Raw genomic sequence first — 12,989 nt, 5'->3', positions numbered from 1 at the left:
GTAATAACTAAATCAATACAGATATATTACCAAAATATGGGTGCACCCTAATGTAAATCCTTTTGTTTTAGGTCTAAAAATATAGGGAAATGAGAATGAGTGTGAACTTGGGTTAAATATAGAGGATCTTAAACTGGGGGTCTCTAGGCTGGTCACCATCAGTCACATCAGGACTCCCTCAGGAGCTTGTTAAAATTAAAAGGGACCGGATTCCACCCCAGAGACTCTGGTCAGGCAGGTCTAGGTGGGGCCGGCATTGTTTTCTGAGTGCTCCACAGACAGTTCTGACCAGCCACTGAGACTGCAAAATCACCCCCTTCAGAGAGCATTTCCCAGAGTGTGGGCCTTTGTTGTCTCCTGGCATCAGAATGTGGAGAGCCTGTTAAAAATGCGGATTCTTGGCCCTGCCCAAGCCTACTTGGTCTGGCTTGGGGAGGAGCAGAGCAAGGACTGTGTACTTCATCAAGCTCCCGGGTGACTTAAAACATTTCAGTTTTGAGAGAATTCTAGATTGATCGGAAGTTGCAAAAAAGGTACAGAGAGGTCCTGTGTATCCTTTACCCAGTTCCCCCCAGGGATGACCTCCCACATAACTGCAGGACATTATCAAACCAGGAAACTGACTGGTTTGATAAACTGGTACAACCCACAACACTTATTCAGATTTTATCAGGTTTACACACACTTGTGTGTGTGTGCATACAGATCTATGTGGTTTTGTGTGTGTGACCACTGCCAAAGCCAAGATACAGAACTGTCCCTTTACCCCAAGGCTCTCTGGTGCCACTCTTTGGAGACACATGGGTCCCTCCCCCCTCCTATCCCTAACCTTGTCACGACTACTAATTTCTTCTCCTTCTCTACAGTTTGGCAATTTCAGAAAGGTTATACAAGCAGAATCATATGTTACCTCTCTAGATTAGCTTTTCTCACTCCCGTAATTCCCTTGTGATCCATCCAAATCATTGTATGTATCAACAGTTTGAGTTTTCGATTGCTGCATAGTATTCTGTTGTAGGGATATACCACTGTTTAACCTTCCATCTGTTGAAGAGCATTTAGGTTGTTTTCAGTTTTTGCCTATTATAAGAAAAGCTGCCATGAACATTCATGAACATGTTTTAGTGTGAACATAAATTTTCATTTATCTGGGATAAATGCCCAAGAGTGCTATTGCCAGGTCATATGGTAAATGCATGTTTAGTTTTACAAGAAACTTCCAAACTATTTTCTAGAGAGGCCGTACCATTTTACATCCACCTCAGCAAGGCATGACTAATCTGGTTTCTCCACATGCTCATCAGCATTTGATGTCCTTATTATTTTTTAGCCATTCTGATAGATATATATTGATGTCTTGTTGTGACTTTAATTTGCCTTTCCCTAATGACCAATGATATTGAACATGTTTTCATGTGCTTCCTTGGCATCTGTATAATCTCATTGGTGAAATATTTTTCCTATCTTTTTGCCCATTTGGGGGTAAGATTTTATTTACTTACTTAGAGCATGCACAGGCATGGGAGGGGGAGAAGGAGAGAGAGAATTCCAAGCAGGTTCCTCACTGGGTGTGCAGCTCAACATCAGGTTCAGTCTCCCTAACCCTGAGATCATGACCTGAGCTGTAATCAATAGTCAGACGCTTAACCCACTGAGCCACGCAGGTGCCCCTGCCCATTTTCTACTGGATTATTGGTTTGTTTGTTTGTTTTTTAACTACTGAGTTAAGAGTTCTTCATATATTTTAGATGGAAGTCCTCTGTCAGATAGATGGTTGCAAATACTTTCTCCTAGTCTGTCAGTTGTCTTTGCATCTAGACAGCATTTTCAAAGAGCAATAAATTTTTATTTTGGCGAGTTCAATTGATCAATTTTGTCCTTTATGGATTGTATGTTTGTTGTCAAGTCTACGAACTCTTGCCTAGTCCTAGACCCCAAAGATTCTTCCCTTTTTTTTCCTAGAAGTTTTATGTTTTACATTTAACTGTGTGATCCATTTTGAGCTGATTTTTGTAGGTGTGAGGTTTTTTTATTTGCCAATATACATCCAAGTATTCCAGCACCACTTGCTGAAAGGCCGTCCTTCCTCCATTGAGTTGCTTTTGTATCTTTGTCAAAAATCAGTTGATGATATTTGTGTGGGTCTGTTTCTAAGTTCTCTATTCTGCTCCATTCATCTACGTGTCTATTTCTCTGCCAAGACCACACATTCTTGGTACTGTAGCCAAGTCTCAGGAATCTGGTAGACTGATTCCTCCCACTTTACTTTTTTTTTTCCCCCAAAATGGATTTAGTTATTCTAAGTCCTTTGTCTTTCCATATAAATTTTATTTTATTTTTAAGATTTTATTTATTTATTTGACAGAGAGAGAGAGAGATCACAAAATAGGCAGAGAGACAAGCAGAGAGAGAGGAGGAAGCAGGCTCCCCGCTGAGCAGAGAGCCTGATGCGGGGCTCGATCCCAGGACCCTGAGATTATGACTTGTGCCGAAGGCAGAGGCTTAACCCACTGAGCCACCCAGGTGCCCCTCCATATAAATTTTAGAATAAGCCTGTCTATGCCTATAGAAAATGTTTGCTGTGCTTTTGACAGGAATTGCACTGAACCCATGGATCCATTTCGAAAGAACTGACATCTTTACAGTGGGGAGTCTTCTAACCCATGAACATGCTGTACCTATTTATTTAGGTCCCCTTTATCTCCTCTATATTATAAATGGCACTGTATTTTAATTTTGAATTCAACATGTTCATTGTTGGCATACAGAAATATTATTGATTTTGTGTGTATATGTGTTCATCTTGAATACAGCAACCTTGCTGAATTCACTTATTATTCAGTTTTTTTTTAAATTTCTTTGGATTTTCTATGTGGACAATGATGTCATCTGAGAGTCAGGACAATTTTGTTTATTCCTTTCCAATCTGTGTGCTTTTTATTTATTTTTCTTGCCTTATTGCGCTTGCTAAAAGTTCCAGTACTATGTTGAACAACAGTAGAGAGGGTGGATGTCCTTGCCTTGTTCCCAGTCTTAGGAAAAAGCACTCTTTATCACTGAGTGTGATGTTAGCTGTTTTTCTGTAGATTTCTTTTTTTTTTTTTAAGATTTTATTTATTTATTTATTTGACAGACAGAGATCACAAATAGTCAGAGAGGCAGGCAGAGAGAGAGGAGGAAGCAGGCTCCCTGCTGAGCAGAGAGCCCCATGCGGGGCTCAATCCCAGGACCCTGAGACCATGACCTGAGCCGAAGGCAGAGGCTTTAACCCACTGAGCCACCTAGGTGCCCCTTTCTGTAGATTTCTTGTAGATTCTTTCTATTTTAAAGTTGAGGAATTTCCCCTCTTCATAAGGATTTTTATTGTAAATGAGTGCTGGATTTTGTCAAATGCTTTTTTCTGCATCAGCTGAATGATCACATAATTCTTTTTTATTCAATTTATATGTGGTTCATATTGGTTTTTAAAAAAATATTGAACCATCTGGGGGCACCTGGGTGGCTCAGTTGGTTAAGCATGCAAATCTTGATTTTGGCTCTGGTCCTAATCTCAGGATCATGAGATGGAGCCTGGTGTCAGGCTCAGTGGGGAGTCTGCTTGAGGTTCTCTTCCTCTCCCTCTGCCCCCCCCCCAACTCATGTTTGTTCGCTCTAAATAAATAAATAAGTAAACTCTTTTTAAAAAAAATATTGAACCAGTCATGGATACCTAGAATAAATATCACTTGGTTGTGGTGTATAATTCTTTCTATAGATTGCAGAGTTTGATTCATTGATATTTTGTTGAAGATTTTTGAATCCAAGTTCATGAGAAATACTGGTCTAGTATTCTTTTTTTGTACTGGTTTTTTTTGGGAGGGTTTGGTATCAGGGTGATACTGGCTTCATAAATTGAGTTGGGAATTGTTCCTCTTTTATTTTCCAGAAGAGAGTGTGTAAAATTATTAATTATTCTTTAAATGTTTGGTAGAATGCTCCACTAAAAACCAACTGAGAGGTCTTTTTCAAGAGATTTAAAATTGTGGATTCAATTTCTTTTATGGTTATGGGATTATTCACATTGTTTATTTCATCTTCGGTGAGTTTTAGTAGTTTGTGGTTCTCAAGGAATTGGTTCATTTCTTCTAAGTTGTCAAATTTATTAACGTTGTTACAGTAGTCCCTTATTATTTTAATGGCTGTAACATCTATAGTGATATCCCATTTCATTCCTGACATTGGTGATTCTTGTCTTGATGCTTTTTCTCTTTGCCAATCTTGCTAGATGTTTACCAATTTTATTGATTTTTTTCCAAGAGGCAATTTTTTGTTTCATTAATTTTTTTTTCTGTTTTCAATTTTATTCATTTCTGCTTTTTAAAAAATCATCTCCTTCCTTCTATTTGATTTTTTGCTCTTCTTTTTCTAGATGCTTGACGTAGGAACTTATTCATTTAATGCTTTTCTTTTTTTCTAAGATAGTACTTAATGCTTTAAATTTCTGTCTCAACACTGTGTTAGCTACAAACACAAATTCCAATTTGTTATCTAATTATAATATTCACGATTGAGTAATGTATTTTTTTCTATTTCTTGTTTCACTTGTCTTTCCTTCTTGTGGACTACTTGAACATTTTTACAATTCCTTTATGCCATTAAACATTTTTTTGTATATCACTTTGTATAGTGTTCTTAGTGGTTGAATAAATATACATACATAAATTTTCAGTCTACTGGTATAGAGCTTTACCACTTTGATTGATGTGAAGAAACTTTACTTCCATTTCGGTCCCTTTACCCTGCTTACTTCTTAACTATAATTATCTTAAGCATTGTCTCTAAGTATACTGAACCCCACATCAGATGGTGTTATCATTTTTGCTTCAACTGTCAATATGATTTGAGAAACTCATGAGAACTCTAATCTGTTACTTTTTAGGCATTCTGTATTTTTCTTTCCTTTCTGAAGTTCCAAGCTTTCTTCTGTTATTATTTCCCTTCTGTTTGGAGAATTTCCTTTAGCCGTTCTTTTTTAAAAAATTATTAATTATTTTTATTAACATAATGTATTATCTGTCCCAGGGGTACAGGTCTGTGAATCGTCAGGCTTACACATTTCACAGCACTTACCATATCACACACCTTCCCCAATGTCCATAACACAACCACCCTATCTCTACCGTCCCTTCCCCCAGCAACCCTGTTTGTTTTGTGAGATTAAGAGTCACTTATGGTTTGTTGCCCTCCCGATCCCATCTTATTTCAATTTTTCCTTCCCTACCCCTCAGACTCCCTGCCCTGCCTCTCAAATTCCTCATATCAGAGAGATCATATGATAATTGTCTTTCTCTGATTGACTTATTACACTCAGCATAATACCCTCTAGTTCCATCCACATTGTTGCAAATAGCAAGATTTCACTTCTTTTGATGTCTTTAGCCATTCTTTAAGGGTAGATCTGCTTAGTGACAAATTCTGTTAGTATTATGTCACCTGACAAAACTGTTATTTCTTCTTCTTTCCTGAAATATATTTTTTCCCAGTATGGGACTTGTGATTGACAGTCTTTTTCTTTCAGCATTTGAGAAATATGCCACTTTCTTCTGGCCTCCGTGGTTTCTGATGAGAAATCTGCTGTCCTTTGAATCAGTGTTCCCTATAAATAATCCATTCCCTTCTCCTGGCTGCTTTCAAGGTTTTTTTCTGTTCTTGGCTTTCGGAAGTTTAATTATGATATGTCTTGGTGTGGATTTCTTTGGGTTCCTCCTATAGGGGAGTCATTCAGCTTCTTGAATCTCTAAGTTTATGTTTTTTGCCAAATGGGAGAAGTTTTCAGCAGGTGGCTTTTAAGCACATTTTATATTTAAGAAGCTTTGCTCTACAGTGGGTCAGGGGTCCAAGAGCCCCTCAAATTGTATACAAAATGCTGTGAATGTCCATGTTTCTTAGGAGAATGTCTGCAGCCTTCACTAGATTCTCAAGAGTTCCATGACACTCCCCTTAAATTTTATGAAAGTATTGGTTTATAGCCATGTTGTGGTATTCTTGATTAAAAACAATAAAAACTACTTAGTATCATTTCTTACCTTCTACTACACCTGTTGAATTCCTGTTTCCCAAAGATTTCCCCTACAATTTTGGAAAATATTATCACTCAGGTAAATATTTTCTGAGTGCCTTATAAGTGCCAGCTACATTTTTTTTCTTTCATTTTTTTTCCCTAGTCAGTGAGAAAAGAAAAGGGTTAAAAAAATTTAAGGTCATTTTTAGCTTTTGAAAAGTTCTTAGTAACTAAAAATTCAGAGTAAACTTTGCTGTTTTCATATCTTATGGCTTTACCCTTTAAACTCTATTCCTTACTGCTCTGAGCTGGATATGACAGTGATCACATAACATCCTAAAAGTATAATTTCATAGACTAAAGACATGAGATTATGCAGTGGATCCATTCATCATCACCACTTGGGTTTGCTTCATGTGGATGGTAGCCAAGCACTCCTAGTTCCCCCAAGCAACTTGTCCCTGGAGAGTTGCACAAACAGATTCTTCTGCCTAGGATACCTTCCCTCCCTTTGCCACCCACTTTCCTGAACTAACTCCTGTTTATCTTTTGGAACTCAGTTTGAGTAGCACCACCTCTGGGAAGTTGGGTGTGCCTCCAATGTTACCCCTGCTCACCAGATGTCATGCTCTGTGCTGATTAGCTAACTTGCACTCCCAACAGACTGCGTGACCCCTGAAAACTGTGACTGGGTCTTACTTGCTTTTGTGCCCCCAGGACTTGGATAAATATAACCAGACATGTACTCAAGTGCTGCCCCCACTCAGAGTTCACTACCACCAGTTGACTGGCTGCTCCTTTCCTCCATTTCTTCATGAATGCCAGGAGCATCTGTTGAACTTTTTCATGCACGGGGGTGGCAACCAGATGTTCAGCCCTTCACCAGGAGGTTTGGTTCTTCCTGAATTTTCATAGCATTTATTAATTCACTTTAGACTTTCTCCAAAGGATCAATATATAAAAGTTTTGGCCTTCTTTTGCTAGAATGACTGTCTCCCCATTTGAGACATTGTCCCATTTGGGGACAATATGGACAATGCTGACGGCTGCCATTTTTACTTACTCCTGGACCTTACAAGTTCCTTAATATTGTGTTTACATTTACAGATCTATCTTTTCTATCGGGCTATGAGCTCCTTGGGGGCAGGGACTCTGTCTTATTTATCTCAGAGTTTCCAAGACCTGGTGCGAGGTGGAATTCCAGAAATGTCTGTGGAATGAAACTTGATAATAGATCATCACAGCTATACTATTCCTCATGATTAGTACACACATTTCTACACCTTCCCCACATCTTTACTTCCTATTTGTCTTTTATCCTTCACTCTAAGCATGGTGAATTCTTTTTGGAAAGAAGAAATGAGTAGATAAATACAACACATTTTAAAGTCATCTTTTTATTCCCCTAGGTACTATCTTGGTCGCCGGATGTTCATTGTTATCTCCGAGCCAGACATGATTGAGCAGGTGTTGGTTGAGAACTTTCATAACTTTACCAACAGAATGGTATGTAGTTTTTTCTCTGCGTATGGATGAATGGGGAATAATTTCAAAGATTCAAGGACTGCACATCACATCTAATAGGGATGTGATTGGGTCTCTTATCAGGTTTAGATCAGTTTGACTCAAAACAGCTCTGCAATGAATTCAGGTTTTCAAAAGAGACGTGCAGGACTGGTAGAAAAGAATGGCATTTGCATTTAAGAAAGGCTTCAAGAAAGCTAAAGTTCAAGACAAGTTCTGGCTAATAAAAATGCTAAAACCGGGAGGGTTTTTTTAAAGCTTGTGCTCAAAGTTAGAGGAATCCAGAGGGCACAGGTCAAGTGACTGAGGAAAACAGAGGAAGGTTAATAAATATCAGAGGGAAAGCAAAATTCAAGCCTCTTGTGCTTACATCTTTCCCAGAGCGTATAAAAGCCTTAATGCCGGAAAGGGAGGACAAGCAGCATTACAAGAAAATTTGTCCCCTTGTAGCAGGAGAAGCCTGTAAGAGGGCTCCCTGATGTCAGTTCAATCCAATCCACCAAAGAACGTGCACATTCCATCTTTTTTAAAAAGTACATATCCTACTTTCTGTCTTTGACAAGAACTCCCAAAGAATGAAAGAGGTGACTGACAGAGGCAGACGTCAGGGCTGGTCCCTATTTTTCAAAGATGGGGAGGATCAGAATTCTACAGAGAAGACCAATAACCTTTATGCTGATTCTTGGAAAGGTTCTAAAGTGAATTAATAAGCACTTGCTCATGAGAATTCATAATCTTTTGGGGGGAGGGAGGCAAATCAAACTCAACTTCATTCTTACAGGAATAGGAGGTAATACGTTCACTTTTCTTGGTTATGTGGCAAACTTTCACAGACCTACCATATGCCAGGCACTGTCTAGGAGCTGATTTTATTTTATTTTATTTTAAATATTTTATTTATTTATTTATTTGGCAGAGAGAGAGAGAGAGATCACAAGCAGGCAGAGAGGCAGGTAGAGAGAGAGGGAGAAGCAGGCTTCCTGCTGAGCAAAGAGCCCCATGTGGGGCTCGATCCCAGAACCTGAGATCATGACCTGAGCAGCAGGCAGAGGCTTTAACTAAAGCTAAAGTTAAAGTTTTAAGCTAAAGTTAAAGCTCAGTGGGTTAAAGGCAGGTGGCGCCTGCCATCCAGGCGCCCCTTAGGAGCTGATTTTAAAGAGATAGAAGATGCAGGCTTGCCCTGAAAGAGCTCACAGTCTAGTGACAGCAGCAGACAGGCCAAGAGACCAGATGATAAGGTCTGCAGTGTGCTGTAGTGGGAATCGCTGTGCCATCCGGGATACAGCCGGGAAGGTTTATTAGGTAGATCTCTGGGGCTGGATCTTAAAGATATCAGCGTAGCTCCCCTGTGTTCTGTGCTGGTTGAGCCACCCAGAGTGGCTTTTTTCTCATTAAATTTCCTAAGAACTTAGGAGATTGGTAGAATTACCATCTCTACTCTCCAGACGGGGAAACTAAGACTGGGGGGGGGGGCGGTTAAGGGACAGCCCTGGTCACGTGACTAACGGGAGGAAGAGCAGGGATTCACGGGCCACCTCCTGACTCAAGTCCTTACTGCCCCCACTATTAACAGCTGCCTCGGGTGACAGTTCTGATGTCACTGAGTAGTTGGTCGCTCACCCCAAATGAGCTCATCTTCCGGCCCCAGAGTGTCGGACACCACAGGGTCACTAGGAGGAGGTGACAGCCTGGCCTGCTAACATTGCCACCTTGGGGTGGCTAAAGGAACTGCGGAAGTTGAACTTGTACATACTCCTCCCCAAACGTGATGTTGCCGCTCTGCTGTTCGGGGACCCCTGAAGTTCTCGTGTCCTGCCGGGAGCTTAGGGACGGAATCTGATGTAGCACACAGCTCTGGCAGACCCAGTAAGCAATGCCGATTAAAGAAGCAAGGGACCCCGCACCTCACAGGGCCTGGACCCGCAAGCTGCGTTCCAGCAGGCAGGGAAGGCACCCCTCGAGCTTCCTAAGCCACACCCCCATCCTGGGTAGTGACATGGGACATGGCGGCTGTATGACACCTGGGATGTCACCAGGGCACGAGACCCCAGGTGCTGACCTGGGAGAGGGCTGTGCTCTAAGAGACGTGCTGGGGTCCGGCGTACATTCAACATGCAAGTTCAAGCAGGGGCACAAAATAAAGTTGCCTCAGCTTCAGCCAGGTTCCCCTCCAAACCAGCTGTCTGTCTCAACTTTTTCCATCTCCCAGATTAACTTTCTGCTACTTCCCAGACTATGATCCCCAGAATATGGCTCCGTTTTCCTTCTTCCACTCCACACAGCGCCCTCGGGATGAAGTTCAAGCTCCTCAGAAGAGACTGGAGGGTCTTTGTCATTTAGATCCACTGCACATGCTCTGACCTCCCCAAGACAGGCTGTTGCTCCAGCAGGACCGACCCTTCTGTTCTCTCTATAACCTGCTCTTGAGAGTCCTGCCCCTGTGCCTTTGCTCATGCTGCCACACTCACTAGAACTGGAGGCATCACAGCAGTGGGTGCGTTTACCAGCCACGTGAGCCGGAGTATATCACTTACCTTCTTCAAGCTTCTCATTCCTCCTTTGGAAAAGGAGCCTCCGATCGACCTCACTGGGCTGCAGGGAGGCTAAATGAGATCACGCAGACAAGCCCCACCTTCCAGGAAGGCGAGAAAAGCACCTTGCTTGCATTAGCTGCTGTTGACAGGAAGGCCCTCCACTTCTACAGCCACTCAACTCTAGCTGTTCTTCATGACTCTCCTCAAATGCTGCCTCCTCCAAGAAGCCTTCCCTACTTCAATCCACACTTACCTCTCCCTTGTCTGAACCCTCACGGCGGGCATTTGTCTCGCACACCACATCATCACTGACCTCATGGTGCCTTCTGTCATCTACAGTGAAATGAAGGTGTGCTGACGTGATGATCGGCCCCTTCAGGGTCTACGTCTTTTGAATACCTCATGGTCCAAACCCGTGATGACTCTTCAGTACCTGATACATTCGTGTTCAAACCAAACTAAATCTCCATCAACTTAACATCCCCCTCAGAAGAACCAACCTCTGCTACCCGAACCCGGAGATTTGATACACACTTTCTCTTCTAGATCATTCAGAAACACGTAAAAAGACCCATCAAAGATGAGATCTCTCGGAAACCCCCATGTTTATGGTTTTCCATCTGGGACGGTATTCACTTATCTGTAGCTTTGTTTGTGGTCTTTCAGCCAAGTCCATATTCATGACAAAACAATCCTTAGTGACTCAATTTTTTAAAAACCATCTTTAGAGTGGGATTTTCTCACAGGTTTTTGAAAGTCAAATTAAAACAGGTTCTGTGGTTCCCTCTTATCCATATGCTTATTTATCTGCTCAAAGAACTCAAGGAGATTAGTGAGGCGTGCTCTCTTCATACCGACACCATGCTGCCTTCCCTCTAATAAGCCATGTTTACTTAAGTGTTCAGCAATTCAGCTTTATTATACATTCATTCAGTAAACATTAAACGCTTACTCCATGCAAGCTTCCACCAAATGGTCCCTTGTGATACAGAAAATACCTCAGCATATTAGTTTGATACATTAAGTGAGAAGGAACTTAAATAACGCATGGTTTCATTTTTCGACTGTGAGAGCCCATCTCTGCTCGCAAATTCGGGCTTGACTTAACGTGTGTCCCAGAACAGCCTGGTGCGGAACGGCTGTCATATGGGAAGCTGGGTTTGGCTCTAGAATTTGCTGTGAGCTGTGAGCATCCCGTGAGGGACTGACAGAGCACAGCGGCCGGAGGTGGAGTGACACCACAGGGTACCCGCTGACCCACATCCATATGGAGCAAAGATTTGAATTCAAACTTGTTGAGTGAAACATTTTTTCCACCTTGAGAGGCCTAAGCTGAAGAGACCGGGGTCAGGCCCGGGGTGGTGGTTCTGGTATCTTGCTTTTCCACTCATGTTCCTTGAGGCCCTCACTTCCGTGTGGGGTCCCCGCTGCGTCTTGCCCCTTCTCCAGATGGACTCCGTGGGCCGCTTCCACTGCCCTCAGCCCCTCCTGAAGCCTCTTTCTGGGGCTGCAGCCACGCTTCTCCGTTAAACCCAGCATTTCTAGGATCTCAGTTGTCCCAGCACCTCAGGATCTGGGGTTTTTAATTTAGGTATTTTTTTTTAAGATTTTATTTATTCATTTGACAGACAGAGATCACAAGTAGGCAGAGAGGTAGGCAGAGAGAAAAGGGGAGCAGGCTCCCTTCTGAGCAGGGAGCCTGATGTGGGGCTCGATCCCAGGACCCTGGGATCATGACCTGAGCCGAAGACAGAGGCTTAACCCACTGAGCCACCCAGGCATCCCTAATTTAGGTATTTTTAATTAGCTCCTCTTTGCTACTGGGTACTCAATGAAGCCATGGGGCAGCGCGCGTGCTCGCTCGCTCTCTCTCTCTCTCTCTCTCTCTCCTTAAATATCTGTGGGGACTGGAGCTGGGCCCACATGACTCCACAGAAATAGTCATCAGCAGTGGGACTTCTTACTCCTGGCCTCCCCTCAGGGCCTGGAGTCAGGGAAGCTGCGGGAAGGTTGATAAGAGGTACGGTGGCCTGCGGTCCGTGTTGGATCGGTGATGTTGGATGGGGGCATGGAGACAGTGTGGTCAGTCACCAAACTGTGCCAGGAACTCCGTGTTCTAGTCCCAAACGGCAGCATGGAGCATGGGTCGGGCCACAGACCTGCCCCTCCCCAGTTCTGCTGCCCGCATGCGGAGTGGGGCGGGAGGTGTGGTAGTTACAGGTGTGTGGGACGTATGCTCCAGCCCTCACAGGCAACACGGGGGCGGGGGTGTCTCCTGTCCAGGCACAGGTCCAGCCACACCACTCACTCCCAAGAGTCGCACCTATAGCCACATAATGGATTTGGTGAGTGGTTTTACCCAGAACCATGAAGACCCAAGTGCCTGGGTTGCCCCAGGCGCCGCCTCTCCCCACACGCACATGGGAGTCATTAATTTCCCTGTGAAACCACAAGCTTTGGCCGCTGGCAAAGATTAGAGAAGTTCGGAGGCAAATGAGTCACTAAAAACCTTATGACCCCCAGCATCTGCAGCAGCACCCCGTTCCAGAGAAGAAAAGGACCTGTGGACTCACTGCAGAGCTCATCAGCACGGAAAGCTCTGGCCAGGGCTCCAGGTGGAGCGGGCCACGTGGGCTGGGGCCTGGGGACCTGCCTGCTGTGCCCAAGGAGGTGGGGTGAGGGGGAGTTGGGGGGAGACTCTGCGGGTTTGGCCCCTGGCCCCTGCAGCTGGTACCTCCCCGCTGACAGCTTTTGGAGACTTGCTCCTCTAGAATTTCTGATCCCCTTTCCCTTAAATAGAACGTTGAGTGAATGAAAACGTTCAGGCTTTCAAATGCGAGCAGTAAGACTTACGCTGTGAGAATGTCAAACCTTGAGCGCTGTTTTCAGCT

The 12,989-nt window shown here is 43.3% G+C and overlaps 1 protein-coding gene across 1 annotated transcript in view; it reads left to right on the top strand.

The window, feature by feature from the left end:
• Window positions 1–12,989, top strand: part of TBXAS1 (thromboxane A synthase 1) — a 154,172-nt gene that overhangs the window by 68,312 nt on the left and 72,871 nt on the right. Inside the window, exon 5 of the mRNA XM_046020971.1 lies at window positions 7,450–7,546. Within this exon, the coding sequence (XP_045876927.1) occupies window positions 7,450–7,546 (97 nt within the window). The remainder of the gene's footprint in view (window positions 1–7,449; window positions 7,547–12,989) is intronic.

The sequence above is a fragment of the Meles meles genome, chromosome 10 (assembly GCF_922984935.1).
Source record: "Meles meles chromosome 10, mMelMel3.1 paternal haplotype, whole genome shotgun sequence".
Lineage (NCBI taxonomy): Eukaryota > Metazoa > Chordata > Mammalia > Carnivora > Mustelidae > Meles > Meles meles.
This window is presented reverse-complemented; position numbering and strand designations above follow the sequence as displayed.